We start from the raw sequence: 18951 nt of genomic DNA, 5'->3' as shown, positions 1-18951 counted from the left end.
GCATTCCCCTGGCAGAATATTTACTCCTCCCTCTCCATTGTTTATTTCCTTGAAGTGAAAAAGGACAAAAAAGCAAAAGACAGCAAATTGATGGCAGAAGGTTTGCCTGGAAAATTCTGAGGAACAAAGAAAGAACTGGCAAATAATGCCTCCCCGCCCCCCCGAAACAGATAGGTCCTAGGGAGAAATAAGATTTCCACGTTTGCAGACTCTTTCTCTTGTACAAATGGGTTGGGAGCTGGTTTTTGTTCAGCTCTTTCCTCAATGCTCAGAAAACAATTGAAATTACAAATGTGCCCCAGGTGCTGTCTTCACCACTGATGCATGGAAATATGAATGTGTTTACATGTACTCAGGGGCTGGAAGGTGGAACTCACAAAAGGATTGAAATTAATATGCAGAAGAGGACCTGGGAGAGTTCCCTATGCTTTCTGCTAAGCGCATCCCCAGGTTTCTAAAACATCCATTCAGATCCTTGTATTTGTTTTAATTTGTCCAGAGTTATTAACAAGGTTTAAGAAATTAATTAGTTCTGTAGTTGGAAGATTACCCATTAGGTAGAAATACAAGAGTCTTGGGGCTATTTCTCTTCAAATAGGTAATTTTTGACTTTTGTGCTTGTATCTAGTTTTGAGGAGGAAAGATCTGATGCCTCCTAATTTTCTTTGTGTGTTTTTAAAGGCATAGTAACAAATATTGACTACAGTAAGTTGTAGGTGCCAATAGATGTGTTAAATGAGCTTTTAGAAAAGGAGACTTGAAGGAGGCCCAAACAGCAGAGGGAGTACTGGCCTGGGAGTTGAAACACCTGAATTCTATTCTTGCCCTGCCAGTATCCAGTACGGTAGGAACAGTGGGCTGTTTGCCACCTGGCATCCCACGCATTCTCTACCTCCTCCCTGCCCCAGGAGGCTGATCCTTCAGACTGCATCACCAAGGTCCCTTGCTGTCTGGCATCCTATTAGGTTGGAGATGACAGATGGGAAACAGAGACTCCCATCTCTGACTGTAGAGACCTCAGTGCAAATACCTCCTGTACGTTCCCCTGTCCTGCTGTTCTGGCCCTTGCTTTTGGCCTTGTCACCCTTTGTTCTCATAACCCTGATCACACCTAGCTAAGTGGTCCCCTTAAGGTCTTTTCATCTCAGCCATCTGGGGTGGACTGTGTTTTCAGGCACGTGTCTGAATGATACAAATGGCAACCAGCTTTAGCAAACTGGAAATGGGTTTGAATTCCAAACCACTGGGATCACAGCGGCTGTGTCTGGATTCTTTCCAGGAGGCTGGCAGGTGGGAAGAGAAACAGGGAAGATTAATTGGTACCCACTTGCCTGGTCCTTTGTAGACTGCTGCTCTATCTCCTGAAAAGCGTAATACCAAACACAGGTTCGTTTTACCCATCAAATATATTAATGCACTCAGGCACTTAAGGATAAAGAGTTTTGCTCATGACTCAACCAAAAAAATTTTTAATGGAATTTTCTTCTTCTTCTTTTTTTCTTTAAATAACAATTTGACAAAAGGGTGAAGAAATCCTAAAGGTATTGAGGCCAGTGTCCAGGCTGCATTCTGTTCACAGAACTGTCGTCAGGACGTTGCATGGAACTAGAAACGTATATAATTACAGAAGAAAACAGGGAGGACTTGGTGCAGAGAGGAGACCAGTGTGGACGGGCACCAACATCCTTAGTCTTTCATATTTATATATGGTATATGTATTTTCTCTCTATATATTTATATATTTTACATCCAGGTATAACAGTCATCTGTACCATTTCCCAGGAAGACACGGGCGCTTCCAAGGCAAGGGTTAGGAAGGGAAGCCGCAGCGACAGTGCAGGCTGGGGCTTGGCTCACAACAGCTGCAGGAGCTTCAGCGACTGTAAGAGGGCCCCGGGCTCCGCAGACGCCAGGTACTGGCAGCAAAGCCAGTCCTCCAGCTCCACACCCCGCCTGCGATCTACCGCCTTCTCCGCAAACTTCATCATCATCAGGGCCCGCTTCATGTCGATCCAGTTGTGCAGCGTGCCGCACAGAGCCTCCTCGGAGGTGCCCGGCTGCTGCACCAGCTCGCGCCGGGGCCCCCACAGCAGGCACTGCAGCACGCGCTTGGCCTCGCCGATGCGGATACGCTTGATGGGGTCGGCCTCCAGCAGCAGATGTGCCAGCTGCTGCAGGCCGGGTGAGTAGAGGGACAGCGCGGGCAGCGGCGGCAGGTCCTCCTGCCTGTAGTCCCGCTCCCGCAGCTGGGCGCGCACCTCAAACGGGTTGGGTTGGTGCAGCAGCTCGTAGATGAGGATGCCTGTCTGGAACTCATCGAACTTGCGGTACTGGGAGGCAGACACGATCTCGGGGGCCATCCGTGCCTGGCTCTTCTTCTGCTGCAGGTTTGGGGTGCCGCCCGGCTTCTGCTTGGCCTTCAAAAAGTTGCTGATGATGAGCCGGGGCAGCTGCTTCTCCCGGGGCCCTTCCGGGGAGGCGGGGCCGGCTGCAGGGCTGAGAGTGCCACCAGCTGGCAGGGCGGCAGAGGAGCAGGTAGGCGCGGTGGCAGCGGGGGCGGGGGCGGAGGCGGGCCCGGGTGCGGCCTGGAGGGTGCAGTGCACCAGTAGCAGGTTCTCTAGGCACAGGTCCCGGTGGATGATCCCGTGCTCCTTCAGGTGCTCCAGCCCGTTGCAGAGTTGCAGAAGCAGGAAGCACACGCGCCTCTCGTACGCCTCGGGCTCCGCCTGGTGGCTGGCCGCCGAGTCCCGCACGAAGTCGGAGGCGGTCTGATGTGGCACCTCTCGGGTGATGACCACCACGCAGTCCTGCTCCTGGGCAGGGGGTTGTGCAGGCAGGGCAGGCACAGGGTCCTTGGGTGCATCGGGGGAGGTAAGCATGCTGGAGGGCACCGAGGCGACGAAGTGGCCACAGTCCTGCTGGATGTTAAAGTGCACGGGCACGGACGGGCTGCAGTAGGAGACTGTTTTGGGCTCAGGGGTTTTACAGATCTGTAGGGAGAAGGAGAAGTGAAATCAAGAGTGGGGCCCATGGTTCTGCCCAATAAAGAGTGTGGAAACATTTGACTATCTACATGCAATAAGCCTATCCTCATAGGCTTAAGGGTAAGAGCAATCCATACACATGCTAGAAGAAAACATGGGACAGAGTCTTTGAAGCCTTGGGTTGGGCAAAGATTTTTTAACTGCCACACCAAGAGCATCATTCACAGAAGAAAAAAAAAATCACAAACTTAACCTCAAAGTTCTAAACTTTTGGGCTTCAAAAGACACGGTTAAGAAAGTGGAAGGACAAGTAATAGACTGGGAGAAAATATCTGCCAAAATGTATCTGAAAAAGGACTTGTTTCTGGAATTTATATTAAAAAAACACTCTTTTACAACTCAATAATACAAACAACCCAATTAAAAAAGAATACAGAATCAAGGCATGGAGGAAAAAAAAAAAAAAAAAAAAAAACATGGGCAAGAGATATGAACAGGCAATTCACCAAAAAAATTTGTAAATGGCCACAAGCATGTGAAAAGATGTTGGACATCATTATTCATCAGGCAAGTGCAAGTCAAAACCACAATGAGATATCAGTTCATGCCCACTAGAATGAGTTCTAATAAAACAGTCCCAAGTGTCTATGAAAATGAGCAGAAATGGGAACCCTCAGACATTGCTGATGGGAATTTAAATGGGGTAGACCCTTTGGAGCAGTTTGTGAATTTCTTAAAAAGTTCAACATAAAATGATCATATGACCCAGTGAGTGGGGTCCCTGCCAAGCAACACACAGTGTGGTAGGGAGGTATTGGTAGGAAGACATCCCTCTGTGCACAGTGCGGACAAATTCTCACAAAGCCAAATAGCGTTTATAAGAAAGCAGCCTCACTTCCCACATACTTTTCCTCCAAGGTCAATCACAGCAGCTGAAAGAAACCAGAAAGCTCTCCAGGGAGGAAGGAACCAGAAGGAACCCTCAGAGGAACCCCAGGGCACCATCTGAGATGAAGGTAGGAAAAACAAGATGGAAGGTCTCAAGCTTCTCTGTGGGAAACGTAGCAGGGGATCTGCACAACTGTGTCTTTCTCGCCTCCTCCATTTCTTCTTGTACAAATGACAGTGCCAGCCACCTGGGGATCTCTAGCAATCCTAGTCCTCATCTGGCTGCCACTCAACTAGAGAGTCTTGAACCAGCCGTAATGGTCCTCTGTCAGGCCTCAATCTCCCTGTCATTACCCTGAAAGGGACTGAAGTCTCCTCTCTCAAATGAATATTATTATGCAACCTCACCCAGGCTTTGTAGAAAGACAAAGATCAGTGTGTAACGTAGAAAGACAAAGATCAGATGTGAGAAGAAAGGCATCACATCTACCTATAAAATATTTTCCCGCAAACACTCCCAAAATAACCCTGCCTTCAGGCTGCAGTGTTGGAATGATGATGACGCAGTGTTTTTGAAGTACCTCAATGCTTACAGGCGATACTTTTAGAAGTTCTATTGCAAGCACCTTTTCACGGACATTTATTTATATTGCAGCTCCACAAACCTTCTCAGTATGAAACCTGGCATACAAGAGCTCAGGCTCCAAGAGATGTTTTTAAAGCTAATTGTGGGGAATGGTGCGTAACAATTTAATTTAGTAATCTCTCTGTTATAAAAGCAGAGTGGTAATAAAAGGGAAAGACATTTACCCCAGACATTGCTTCCTATTACACTAACAAAAACGATTTTGAAATACATGTCTAAAAGACACTGTTCAGGCTCTTTCTTATTCTGGCCTACCCAACTGTACTCGGTTTTTATTTTCTACTTTTTGAGACAGGCTGGAGTACAGTGGTGCAATCACAGCTCACTGCAGTTTTGACCTCCCAGGTTAAAGCAATCCTCCCACCTCAGCCTCCCGAGTAGCTGGGACTAGAGGTGCGCATCACCACGTCCAACTAATTTTTGGAATTTATGTAGAGACAAGGTTTTGCCATGTTGCCCAGGCTGGTCTTGAACTCCTGGGATCAAGTGATCCTCCCGCCTTGGCCTCCCAAAGTGCTGGGATTACAAGCATGAGCCACGGTGCCTGGCCGGCACTTGGTTTTTAAATGGCAGGCTTCTGCAGCACTATTAAACTAAAGGAAATTTGAGGAAATGGCGGTGGGGGGAGTCCTCAAAGAAAGCATCTTGCATGTACGCAGCTGTGTTGTCAGTGGAGATGTGGGAGGACATCACTGTTATTGTCTCATCCCTAACAGATACAGATTGGGCTCTTGGATTTGAAAGGACTGTGCCAACTGCGAGGGTTCCATGCAGCATTTCATTCAATCTCATTAGATCCAAGGAGGAAGATGGTATTACAGAGGAGGAAACTGGGGCTTCCAGAGGTTAAATTATTTGCTCAGGACTATACAACTGAGAAGTGTTGCAGAGGTCAAAAGCATGGGCTCTGGAGTGAAAAAAGGCCTGGGTTGAAGTATGAGCTCTGTAACCTTTGGCAAGTTACAGGAGATTTTCATTACTTGCAGGAGTTATGTTCTGTGAAGAAGCCATACACACTGAATTAGTGAATAGTGAACCATTGCTCCTAGGGGAGAATACAAGGTAAGTTTCCTGGGAACCTCTGGTCACAATATTTTCATTAATCCACCAGTATTCAACCTTGTTTCATGTATGCTTCTGTTTAGAGATACCTTGTTTAACATACCTTGTTGAGTCATTAACATGAACGCACAGGCAACAGCACTAGAGCTCATTCCTGAACAAAGCTTATCTAACACACATGTTTTTATCCATGAGGCACATCCCAGCCTTGTGGTGGTTAGGAATACTAGACAGCACTTCAGCCCTATGCTGGGGCCATTTTATTATATATATACATATATATATATATATATATCTCTAGCTTGGGCCATTTTAAACAGCAAAATCACCAACATGTAAACCCAAAAATAAAATTCTAAGGCCCTCCAACCATCTGAAATGGACCCCTCCTCTCAGCCAAGGGCATTCCAAAGTGAACATAAAAAAATGACTTCAGGCCGGGCGCAGTGGCTCACGCTTGTAATCCCAGCACTTTGGGAGGCCAAGGCGGGCGGATCAGGAGGTCAGGAGATTGAGACCACAGTGAAACCCCGTCTCTAATAAAAATACAAAAAAATTAGCCAGGCGTGGTGGCGGGCGCCTGTAGTCCCAGCTACTCGGAGAGGCTGAGTCAGGAGAATGGCGTGAACCCGGGAGGTGGAGCTTGCAGTGAGCCGAGATTGCGCCATTGCACTCCAGCCTGGGCGACAGAGTGAGACTCCATCTCAAAAAAAAAAAAATGACTTCAGGCCATGATGGGAAGGGGGAGCTGGACATGCCTCATGCTACCCTCCTCCCTGTTGGGATTACTGATAGGGCAGTCTCTTCAAGTCTGATAAAAATATTTACAGTGTGTTCTCACTGAAGCCTGCTACCTGGAGGCTTCGTCTGCACGATAAAGCCTTGGTCTCCATAACCCCTTCTCATAACCCAGACATTCCTTTCTATTGATAATAACTCTCTCAACCAAGTGCCAATCAGAAAATCTTTGAATCTACCTTGACTTGGAAGCTCCCACGGCCCCCTCAACTTCAAGGTACATCATACATGTATTGATTGAAACCTATGTCTCCCTAAAATGTACAAAACCAAGTTGTGGCCTGACCACTTTGGGCACATGGTCTCAGAATCTCCTGAGGGCTGTGTCATGGGGCATAGGTGACTTATATTTGGCTCAGAATACATCTTTTCAAATATTCTACAGTTGGACTCTTTTCACTGACAAGCAAAAAGCACACAAATGTGAAAAACAAGACACTAAATAGACTGCAAAAAACGACCCTGGCTTCCAGGATGAGGGCTGAAACACTGTTGCCTCATTCCCCTTCAGCTGGAAACATGCACATTGGGTGATATGGTTTGGCTGTGTCCCCAAACGAATCTCATATTGAATTGTACTTCTCATAATCCCCATGTGTGGTGGGAGGAACCTGGTGATGTTCTCATGATAGTGAGTGAGTTCTCATGAGATCTGATGGCTTTATAAGGGGCTTTCCCTTTTCCCTCCCCTTTTTTTTTTTTTTTTTTTTTGAGATGGAGTCTTGCTCTGTTGCCCAGGCTGGAGTGCAGTGGTGCATCTCGGCTCACTGCAATCTCCGCCTCCTGGCTTCAAGTGATTCTTCTGCCTCAGCCTCCCGAGTAGCTGGGATTACAGGTACCTGCCACCACACCTGGCTAATTTTTGTATTTTTTATTTTTTAGTAGAGATGGGGTTTCACCATGTTGGCCAGGCTGGTCTTGAACTCCTGACCTCGTGATCCACCTGCCTTTGCCTCCCAAAGTGCTGGAATTACAGGCATGAGCCAGTGCACCTGGCTGCTTTGCCCCCTTTTGCTTGGCTTCTCCTTGCTGCCGCCATGTGAAGAAGGACGTGTTTGCTTCCCCTTCCACCATGATTCTAAGTTTCCTGAGGCTTCTCCAGCCATGCTGAACTGTGAGTCAATTAAATCTCTTTCCTTTGTAAATTACCCAGTCTCAGGTATGTCTTTGTTAGCAGCGTGAGAACTAAACATCAGGTGACTCAAATTTTTCCTTGCCTTACACATATCCAGAAATCACTGGAAAGCGCTTAGAGTATTGATTTTGGAATTACACATAAATTTGAGCAGGTAGATGATTTTGCAAATTCAGAATCCATAAATAATCAAGATGGACGGTATTTATCTCAAAGCATGTTCTCTCCTCCGAATGACAGGGGCAGGGATAGTCCTTCCTCGGAGGGCCATTGTGAGCTTCAGATGAAATGATGCAGGCAGGGCTCTCAGCACCAGGCCCAGCCCAGGGCAAGCACAATGGGGAGAGTTGCTATGGTGACTGCTCTTGCCATCTCGGCTGTAGCCCTCTGGTGGTGCGGAGGTATTGTACAAACCCGAAGAGCACAGCTGCCCAGGAGCCTGGGAAGGGTTTTCAAGGCTCCTTTTTCTCAGGGATATGAAAAGCCTGGGCCCAGCAAACACTTGAGGCCTGGAGCTCCAGTCAGGCTGCTGACATTTTGCACAGAGATGTAAATGAAGGAGCACAGTAAATGGCAACTGGGCTGGATGCATTTCAAAATCAGTGCACTGGGCCTTTGGCAAGACCCGCAGCTTCCTCAAAGCCCAGCAACGGAGAGGGCTGCGTTGGGTGCATGCTAACCAGCCCTGAGAGTGAGCTCTGGGCCCGCGCCCGAGATCATTCTACAGCACTGGATGGGGGAAGGGGCGGTGGGGGAGGGAGCGGCTTTTTCTCCATCTCCATCTCCCTACTCCCTGCCCCCAACCTCGTTTTATTTTCAGGGAGCCCTGCACTCAGATTTTTAGCTCTACAGCTTGACACAGACTCTTGGTTCAGCTCAAGTTTCAAACGTTTTGCTGAGCCAGGAGTCATTTAAACTTTGGAGTCAGGGCCTCATTCCCGGGCGTAAGTCTGGGCTAAATCATGTCTGTTAAATAAAAAAGGCCCAGCAGCTTAAAACGGGTCCCTAATTACCAAACTAGAATTCTGTCTAGATGGCTGAGAAATGAAACTGCTTCGAAAACGCACACACAACTCATGATTTTTTTTCCTGTCACCTGTTCATGCGGTGGAGCTACAAGAACCAGCTTTATCTCCTCACTGCTGCAGGGCGCTGAGCCCAAAGTAGTAGGTTCCAGCATCAGCAAGGAGCAGGTGTGACCCTGCTATTGTTAACTGGAACTCCGCGACCGAACGAGACTCTGTGTGCCTTCAGTGCCGGCTCCCTGTTTAACATGCGCGGATGAAATACGCTCACTCTCCCTCCTGCGGATCCCCAGATGACTGTATTTCGTCTAGACTGGAGAGCTAATGAAGTGGAACAGCTGCCCGTGCGAAATGATGCTCCAGGGCCCCCACGGCCCCCCCGACCCCCCACCCCCAATGACCAGGCCAGGCACATTTGCAAATTAATATTGTTCCTGGTAACCTTGTTCCCAGGATTACCATCCTCTGCATATTGGATGCTAGTCTCCAAATTTCCTTTTTCACGTCGCACAGAGACGGTCCTTGAGCTACCACGCCTCCAGGAAAGTCAAATAGGAAATCCCTGCCACTCTTGTTTAGAGGGCTAAGGCTTATCTTTTGGTTTCTGTGTGGCTTCTATTTCTAATGAAACAAGGAGCAATACTTGTTTTTAACATTCTTAAGGAAAGTTAAATTCCTTTTGTGTTGTTTATTAGAGAATACGGCTAATTCTGCATTAATATATGGGGCACTAGAATCCAAGCTGCACAGCACAATTATTTATGTTTGTGAAAAACAAAACTGGCGGGGCACGGTGGCTCATGCCTATAATCCCAGCACTTTCGGAGGCTGAGGCAGATGGATCACAAGGTCAGGAGTTCGAGACCAGCCTGGCCAATATGGTGAAACCCCATCTCTACTAAAAATACAAAAATGAGCCAGGCGTGGTGGTGGGGGGGCAGTGCCTGTAGTACCAGTTACTCAGGAGGCTGAGACAGGAAAATCGCTTTAACCCAGGAGGTGGAGGTTGCAGTGAGCCGAGATTGCACCACGTACTCCAGCCTGGGCAACAGAGCGAGACTCTGTCTCTAAATAAATACATTAATAATAATTAAAAAAAAAAAAAAAACGTTTGTCCCAAGGGCCCCTTACTTCTTGCAGAAGGGTCACCTCACCTTCTATACCATGGACAAGAGGAATTCAATCTCTTCCACCAGGCTTTTTCCTCCTCAAAACAGAAAGGTCAGCTGTCTCTTGATACTGATTAATATTATTCAGTATATATTATTTATAGTAATACTATTACTACTACTATTAAGAATATTTGGTATACGTAAATAATAAATAATTATAAATAATATATACTGAATAGTAGTATTATTACTACTAATTATAACTACAATATATTATTTATATATACTGAATATTATTAATAGTAATAATATTATAACTTAAATATCATTTAATAGTATTATTTTTTAAATGTTAGCAATATTATTTTTTAAAATTGTTGGTAAGCAAGCTACCCCACCAAGGCCATTTCAAATCAGCTTATTCTTTGCACTTTTCTAACTAGAAAAAAAGGATGTCTTAGGGCAGGTGATGAGAGAAGACAGCTCAGGGTCTCCCTCCTGACTCCCAGTAAAAGCCTACATTTATAGAAGGGCCAGGCTCTCAACAGGTAATCAAGGAACAGCAAAACAACATGAGAAATAGGGCCACGGGAAGGACTGGTGTTCACGGTAGAGACCCCAGTGGTCCAAATGAGTGCAGATGGCTGAACTAGCTCACACAGAGCTGCACTCTGACAGTGCAATGCAGCGTGGGTAGCAAGAGGCCTGATCCAGCATCAAAGGTTAAAGAGCTGTGCTGCCTTGAGCTAGTCACTTAATGTCTCTGAACTTCATTTATCTTAAATGGTAGGGACATAACTTAGGCTTTGGAGACAGACACACCAGAGCTCAAATCCATTTCAGCCACCAACTAGCTGTGGGCAAATTACTTAACCACTTTGAGCCTCCGATCCCCCATCTGTAAAACCCACCTAACCTGTAGGATTACTGTTAGGATTAGAGGTAAGAGTCTAGTTGTAGAGTGAATGCTCACAAAAGTGACATTATTACTATTATTGTTCGAGATGATTCCTAGGTCAAATGCTCCTTCTGGATCTAACATTAGAAGAATGACCTCATTATCCATCTCCCTCACTACATCATAGCTCTATAAGGAAGCTTATATTCACCCCTACATACTCAGATTTTGGCAAAGTACCTGGCATATAGTAGACACTCAATAAAAACCCGGTCAGTAAATGAATAGACTCTCTGTTGCACTAAAAGGCAACTGTTTTCTTAACTCAGCTAAAGCACAGGATGTGTCTTATATTCATACTACAAATCTCATTGCACCATGTCCTGGGGCAGAGAGAGAGTGAAGCTGTTGAGCACTAAGTGTTAAAAGAATGCTTAGGGGTCAGGGGTGGTGGCTCACACCTGTAATCCCAGCATTTTGGGTGGCCGAGGTGGGTGGATCATCTGAGGTCAGGAGTTTGAGACCAGCCTGGCCAATGCGGTGAAACCCCATTTCTACTAAAAATGCAAAAATTAGCTGGGCATGGTGGTGCACACAAATAATCCCAGCTACTTGGGAGGATGAGGCAGGAGAATCACTTTAACGTGGGAGGTGGAGGCTGTAGTGAGCCAAGATTGTGCCACTGTACTCCAGCCTGGGCGACAAAGTAAGACTCTCTTATTTAAAAAAAAAAAAAAAAAGAATGGTTAGGAATCAGCTCCCCTTCTAATGCCCAGACAGGTGAAATGACTTGCTCAGGCCACAGTTCTGCCCAAGCCAGCACCAGCCAGTGGCACAGCAGAATGCAAGGAGAGAGTGGTACCTACTTTCACAGCATAGGTGCTGCCGGGGTCCTCAGAGCAGGTGGCACAGTAATAAATGGCATCCCCTGAGTCACAGCAGGGCTTGTTACAAGTCAGCTTGAAGAGCGACCAGTTATTCTCATTGAAGTGGAGCTCCTTTTTCTGGCCGCCCATGAAGAGGTCCTCACATTTGGCTACAAGGCGGGCCAGGGACTGGGTGTAGAGTCCCCCCAGCTTGGCATAGGTGCCCTCCTTGCTGCTGATGTTGCTCAGGAGACCGTGCAGCTGAAGCTGGGTGCTCCCAGTGGAGGCTTGACTGGACACGCTCAGCTGGGAGGACGAGGCGGAGGGGGCCCCTTTGCACTGGAGGCCAGGGCTCCTGCAGCCGCCTCTGTTGCCCGCCAGCCCTGCTCCTGGAACCCAGTGGCCACTACCTTTGAAAGCTTTCTCCAGAGGATCAGAAGAGGAGAAGACAGGATGGTGGCGGTTCCCGGGGCTCAACAAATAGCTAAAGTGAGACTCGTCGTGGACGTTGGTTTCTGAATGGCTTAAGTTCAGCTTGGGGCTTGCTGTTTGGGGCTTGGGGGAGCCTTGGGTCCAGAAGAAGCCATCCGGTGAAGAGGCTGCCCGGCTCACTATCTTTTTCTGGGGGAGTGGAGGGGGCTGCAGGGGGCCACTGGGGGACACATCCTCAGTAGAGCCTGAAGGAAACGGAACAGGAGCAAAGAGCTTCTTCCCGTTGTTGGTGGGCGAGTGAGCCAGCTCAGACGAGGGACCTGAAAAGGAGAGACAGAAACCATAAGACCAAGGCCAATGCCACTCAATTCTAGGGTCCTGCAGACTTTTTTCCCTTTATTTATTTATTTATTTGGTCAGAGCAATTAATTTTATTTTACTTGTTTTCTATTTCTCGAATAGACAATATATGCACAATGGAAAAAATCAAAATGCAAAAAAGGTATAGACTGACAATTAAGTCTTCCTCCTACCCTGTCCCTCAGCACCCAGCCTGTCTTATCAGAGGAAACCACTGCCAGTAGTGTTTCACCGTGCGCGTGCGCGCGCACACACACACACACACACACACACACACACACACATATAATTACACAGAAAAGAGCAAACAGTGGCTACTGCTTGGAATAATGCTTTTCTTTCACATCTTGGAGAGATTTTTTAATCAAATACGCAGACCTGTTTAATTATTTTAAACAGTCTTACCATAATATATCATCATATGCAAGTATCATAATTTATTTAACCATCCCTTTTTGATGGACATTTAAATTGTTTCCAATATTTTCCAAACAATGCTGCAACAGCAATAATGAACTTGAACATGTGTGGTTTGAGTGGAATTTTTTAAAAGTCAGGTTTATAGAGGGTGTAATTGGCCAATGGTAAAATTCTCCATTTTGGCTGGGCGTGGCAGCTCATGCTTGCAATCCCAGCACTTTGGGAGGCCGAGGTGGGTGGATCACCTGAGGTCTGGAGTTTGAGACCAGCCTGGCCAACATGGTGAAAACCCGTCTCTACTAAAAATACAAAAACTAGCCAGGCGTGGTGACAGATGCCTGTAATCCCAGCTACTTGGGAGGCTGAGGCAGGAGAACCACTTGAACATTGCAGGAGGAGGTTGCAGTGAGCTGAGATTGCGCCACTGAAATCTAGCCTGGGAAACAAGAGTGAGACTCCATCTCAAAAAAAAAAAAAAAATTCTCCCTTTTTAGTATGCAGTCCCCAGAGATTGCATGTACACCCTGCTGGCTTAGTGGGCAAGGTGGGCCCACAGAGATTTTAGAAGGCAGGAAGGTCATGATTTTAGAAATGAGGAAATGGATCTTAAAGAAAAGTGAGTCTTTTCAAGGCCCCACAGTTTCCGGAGTGGTGCATATGGATAAAGAGTGTGCCTGAGCAAAGGCTCACTCAAGAATACAGGTGTCTGCAGGGCATGGGGACAATCAGAAAACCTTTCTAGGTAGCACACAAAATGGTGAGATGAAGGTCCAGTCTCTACAAAGGTGAGGGCTGACCTCACTCTTGGCATCAAGATATAAAATGGTGGCTTCACAATGAAAGAAGAGTTTAAGTAAAAGAAAAAAAAAATATATATATATATATATGTATATATAAAAGAGATATACACTATTAGAGCAAAGGGCAAACTGAAATAGTACTTATTTCCTATATTCTCAGAACAGCTCTAAGGTGTTATCTGCTATTTTAATAACAGCTTTTAGGGGGATAAAAGAAATAATAAATCACATTCATAGTTTGTAAAATGCACCCTATTATCTTGAGGGTTAAAATATGAAAGAAATATGGCTTGCAGACGGGGTGTGGTGGCTCACACCGGTAATCCCAGCACTTTGGGAGGCTGAGGTGGATGGCTCACTTGAGCTCAGGAGTTTGAGACCAGCCTGTCCAACATGGTGAAATCCTGTATCTACTAAAAATACAAAGATTAGCTGGGGGTGGTGGTGCATGCCTATAACCCCAGCTACTAAGTAGTCTGAGGCAGGAGAATCACTTGAGCCCGGGAGATGGAGGTTGTAGTGAGCCAAGATTGTGCCACTATACTCAGCCTGGGTGAAAGAGTGAAACTTCATCTAAAAGTAATAATAATAATAATAATAATAATAACGGGTTGCAGCCCTAAGGAAATGCGTACTTAGGATGTGTACCCCTCATTGAGTTCTCCATGCCACATCACCCTAAGTGAAGAGCATGGAGTGTCTCTACGCCTTTCCACACCTTGGCAGTGGGACCAGAAAACAACAACAAAAAAAGCAGAACAAAACCATAGCAGCAGACAAGGGGTAGAAAGCCCCAAAGGAAGCAAATTATGAGTCTTGTGTCACCACACTCAGCTGCACAGGACATTTCTAGGGCTGCTCCTGAACAGTTAATAACCTTCTAGCTCACACTGAGCCCTTCTCTGCTTTCTCCAACCCAAGAGGGAGCAGAATAGACGCCTGAGCTCAAACACCACTTACAAGCCACTCAGATCAAGACTGGGTCTCTTTATTTCCGCTGCTCCACAGGGAGGAGGGTCTCTCTATGGAGCAAGATGGATGGCCATGGGCTGACATTCATGCCTCAGCCTCAGTGACCGAGGCAGCATTAGTGAGAGACAGCAGGGCACAACCTTGAATGCAACGCTGACGGAAGGACAAACTCAGTGCACGCAACCTGTTGAACACAGGAGCAGACAACCAATGGGTTCATGCAAAGAAAAGCCCTGGGCAGCTGGGCAAGACTTATGGGGTCCCTGCACCAATACCCTCCTGGGCTCTATCATCTATCATAAGACTCAACAGGGGCTGGGCACAGTGGCTTATGCCTGTAATCTCAGCACTTTGGAAGGCCAAGGTGGGAGGATCACTTGAGCTCAGGAGTTCGAGACCCGCCTGGGCAACAAGGCGAACCCCCAACTCTACAAAAGATACAAAAATTAGCTGGGCGTGGTGGTGCGTGCCTATAATCCCAGCTACTCAGGACGCTGAGGGGGAGGATCGCTCCAACCCAGGAGGCAGAAATTGCAGTGAGCCGAGACTGTGCCACTGCACTCCCACCTGGGCTACAGAGTGAGACTATGACAAGTGAAAAAGAAATTCGAGAGGGAGCACCGTGTTTCTTAAGCTCGCCTTGCCCATTTTCCCATCTGTAGTAACAATCCTTGTTCCCCTGTGGTTTATCAAGATCGTAGGGAATCGTCCCTCCCATTTGCTAATGACAGGCGGGGCCCCTGGCAGCAAGGCTGAGTGAGTGATTTATACCCCTTCCAGGAGGGCTCAAGTTAATAATAAATCAAGCAGTGGTGGTGCAGTCTGGACCAGTCACTTTTACATGCCCACGAATTTCCCCCTCAATAGTCAGAATGAAGGGTGCACAAGAAATAGCGAGCCAGAAGAAGGAAGATCCAGATGGCAGTGATCTCAGCAGGTGCTGAAATCCTGCAGTCCACAGGTCTCCCCATCCCACGCTCCCCAGGAAAGCAACGGGGACAGAAGGAGGCTAGGGCAGATGATTCACTTCCTCTCCCCCCTCCCTCTAGCAGAAGAGGCTGAGAGGAGGAGGTGGAGGATCACTTGCCACCTCCTGGATAAAAAAGGGAGGGCAAGACCACCTACTTATGGGGCTCTCAAAGGACTGTAAGCCTCAGCCACCAAACACCCAGCCTGATGAGCAGGAGGACTGAGAGCTGTGAGCACACATCCACTTCCTGACCTTTCTGCATTCTGGGCAGCAGAAACCATCACCAGCGAGGCATCTGATTCTCAATTTATCATCAACATGACAGAAGCTGAGGCTGGGGGATGGGAGTGGGTGTGATCAGAACCCTGGTCAATGCTTTCATCAGTGCCCTAGGAGACAAGAATAACCTGCCTAGGGTCAGGATTCCTTCCCATGCCAAGTCCAGTCGGCCAGGGAGGTTCATAACAGATCAGTTTCCTGGTTAGTCTCTTCTTTAAGCCTTACGCTTATTTCTCCATGTTAATTGGTTTTGTCTTCCTTGTCTTTACTACAAGGCTCTCCTGATGCCACCAGTATGCCCCTTTCTGCTTCTGCTCCAATTTGAGGGTGAGCAGTGGAGTGAACACTTCACCAGCTGTTGGCCTGCCCCACCTGAGTTTCCTCCGTTAGAAAATGACTGATGACATCATTGTGAAGGCCCCTTGCAGCACTAACAGTCTATAATTTCAGCTACTCTCTCCATTTTCAACCTCTCTAAACGTGCATTTTGTCTCAAAGCTGCCCCTGAAATCAAATAGCTCTAGGCAGATCCTTATCTTGCTTCAATTGTTCTTCCTTCTATCTGTAGTTCCCACAAATTACCACTGGTACATTTTCCAATCTGTGAGGAGACCAGGGATCTTTTAGCAACATAATCGGTAACACTTCTAATTCCCTAGATGACCAAAGAGAAGAGGTTTTGCTTTAGACTGTATGGTAGGTCCCAGCACAAAAAACACTTCGTGTATTCAGGTAAAAGGAAGTGATTTTGTCCTTCCTTCTGTTTTCTCTTGCTTTCTTGTGGGAGCTGTCCGTCAGTGACTTTGATCAGATCTACACCCTATCACTACTTGGGTAAATCTGACAAGGGGTACCACGTATTAGGACGGAAGCTTGATATCAAGGATTAGCACAAGCGCTGATTAATTTTTCTTTATTTCTTAGATGCTATGAGTTTGGGGCACCCAACTCAGTACTCACCGCATTATACACACACTCATCAGAGGCTAGCACTGCATCCCTAAACATTCCCCAACCACGCCCTTGCCCAGCAGAAGGAAAGGCCTGTAGCTACACAAACCTCATCAGGTGAAATACAGTTCCCCTGAAATGTGGACTTCACAGGGATAACTGGGCATTATCTACACATATTATGATTTTTTTTTTTTTTATGAAGTTTTGCTCTTGTTGCCCGGACTGGAGTGTAATGGTGGGATCTCGGCTGCAAACTCTGCCTCCTGGGTTCAAGTGATTCTCCTGCATCAGCCTCCCAAGTAGCTGGGATTACAAGCAACCACCATCACGCCCAGCTAATTTTTTGTATTTTTAGTAGGGACGGGGTTTCACCATGTTGGCCAGGCTGGTCTTGAACTTCTGACCTTCAGGTGATCCACCCACCTTGGATTCCTAAAGTGCTGGGATTCCAGGTGTGAGCCACTACGCCCGGCCTATTATGATTTTTGTATTCAGAAAAGATGTGTCTGGTTCTATGATAAGCATACTACATTCCAACCTAATGCATCCTTCCTCTGAGCTTACGGATCCTTAAAGCTCTCCAGGTGTGGAATTACAGTTGGTGAGAGGTCAGAATTCACTCTTGGAGGCCCCACCCCCACCCCACCACCTCCAGGCCACTCCAGGCCTCTGAGGATCCTATAGTCTCTCAGGTGTTAATATTCTTGGGGATACTTTGAAATAGATGCTAACACGCAGCCCTTGTAGACGAAACTGATTTCTCCACTACATGGCAAATGGTAGCTGTCTTCTGTGGAATCTGAAGGCACTCCTAAAGACCTCCTCTGGCTAATTCTCCTGATTTACCTGGGGAACTACCTCTCCATAAACACGGCCTTAGGCAACACAGCAGCTACGTTCTTACTGTTTGCAACAGCTGCCACAATCTGGATTAGGAAAGCTGGAAATAACAGGGAACAAATATACCCTGACACCTAAAATAGTTCTGAATTCACAGGCAAACCACCGGTTCGGAAAAGTCTGCCTAAAAAATCCTCCATGACTTTAGCCAACAGCCGATATTCTCCAGACTTGGATCCCAAGGGACATGAGACTAATTCAAACACATCCTGGTTTGATGCTGGTGTTGGATTGCTGTTTCCAAATTCTGCCTGACAGTTAAGGGTGTAAAAGGGGTGAGAGGGGCAACATTTTTCTGGGACCTTGGCCGATATCTCAGTTGCCTCATTTGTTGGTTTTTAATAATTCTGCATACTAATTGGGCCAGTGGGCTCCAAACCCCAGGTCCTAAGTTTTCCTTCCAATTTCCAATTCTGCATATAAGGGAAGTTCCTGGCTATAGAGTACAACACGTTCCCTGCCTTTAGTGAATATGCTTCAGGGAAGAGAAAGCGTTTCTAGTGGGAAGCTACATATCACATATGCTGCACTGGATGGGATCTTAAAAAGACCAAGGGGGCTGGGCGCGGTGGCCCACGCCTGTAATCCCAGCACTTTGGGAGGCAGAGGCGGGCGGATCACGAGGTCAGGAGATCGAGACCATCCTGGCTAACACGGTGAAACCCTGTCTCTACAAAAAAGTACACGGGCGCGGTGGCGGGTGCCTGTAGTCCCAGCTACTCAGGAGGCTGAGGCAGGAGAATGGCGTGAACCCGGGAGGCGGAGCTTGCAGTGAGCCGAGATAGCGCCATTGCACTCCGGCCTGGGCGAAAGAGCGACATTCTGTCTCAAAAAAAAAAAAAAAAAACAAAAACCAAGGGAAGGTGCACTAGTTTGGTGTCATTATATTTAGAACGCAGAGATGAGAAATCAGGATTTCAGTGGTTGGGAAGAACAGCTTAACCTCTCTGCAGAAATGCAGGCCAGAAGTTCAAACATGGTACTCTGAGGTTTTCCTTATTATAGAGTCCTCTCTTCTTGCTGGGGTTTAATAGGCACTTTCATTGTTCTCTGCAGCCAAAATGAGAGCTGAGCTGACAGAGGAAGTGGTCAGTCCTGTTTTGGCTCTTTCTTTGCACAGCTCTGCTGTCTGATAGCAGCTGGGTCAGAACAAATGCAGAAGCAAAGGGCAGCGTCCCAATTAAGTTTCCCCAAACCTTTAGCTTTTGTGTTTGACCATTCTCCAACTTTGGGTAAGGTAAAGCAAGAGGAATATAGATGGAGAAAACCTCACCCACACCCTGTGCCCTGTGGCCCTAGGGCAATTCTCTCATATGAGAGGTGAGAAAACTAAAGCCATCTGCACCGGCACCTTGCCAATATCACCCAGGAAGTGGCTGTCATGCAGGTTTCTGCCAACCCCCATTAACTATTCCTGCATCGGAGACGATGAAGGGTGGGGCACAGGGAT

At 47.0% G+C, this 18951-nt stretch overlaps 1 protein-coding gene across 2 annotated transcripts in view; it reads right to left on the bottom strand.

The window, feature by feature from the left end:
- Positions 1–182: 182 nt before the first annotated feature.
- The window catches only part of PRAG1 (PEAK1 related, kinase-activating pseudokinase 1), a 78676-nt gene continuing 59907 nt past the window's right edge, over positions 183–18951 (bottom strand). For both annotated transcript variants that reach the window (XM_032162508.2, XM_032162509.2), the window contains exons 5-6: positions 11415–12166; positions 183–2990 (exon numbers count right to left, since the gene is read on the bottom strand). In XM_032162508.2, coding sequence (XP_032018399.1) covers positions 1854–2990; positions 11415–12166 — 1889 coding nt within the window. In that variant the 3' untranslated portion in view covers positions 183–1853. The remainder of the gene's footprint in view (positions 2991–11414; positions 12167–18951) is intronic.

Source organism: Hylobates moloch, unplaced genomic scaffold (assembly GCF_009828535.3).
Source record: "Hylobates moloch isolate HMO894 unplaced genomic scaffold, HMol_V3 SCAFFOLD_8, whole genome shotgun sequence".
In the NCBI taxonomy this organism is placed as follows: Eukaryota; Metazoa; Chordata; class Mammalia; order Primates; family Hylobatidae; genus Hylobates; species Hylobates moloch.
This window is presented reverse-complemented; position numbering and strand designations above follow the sequence as displayed.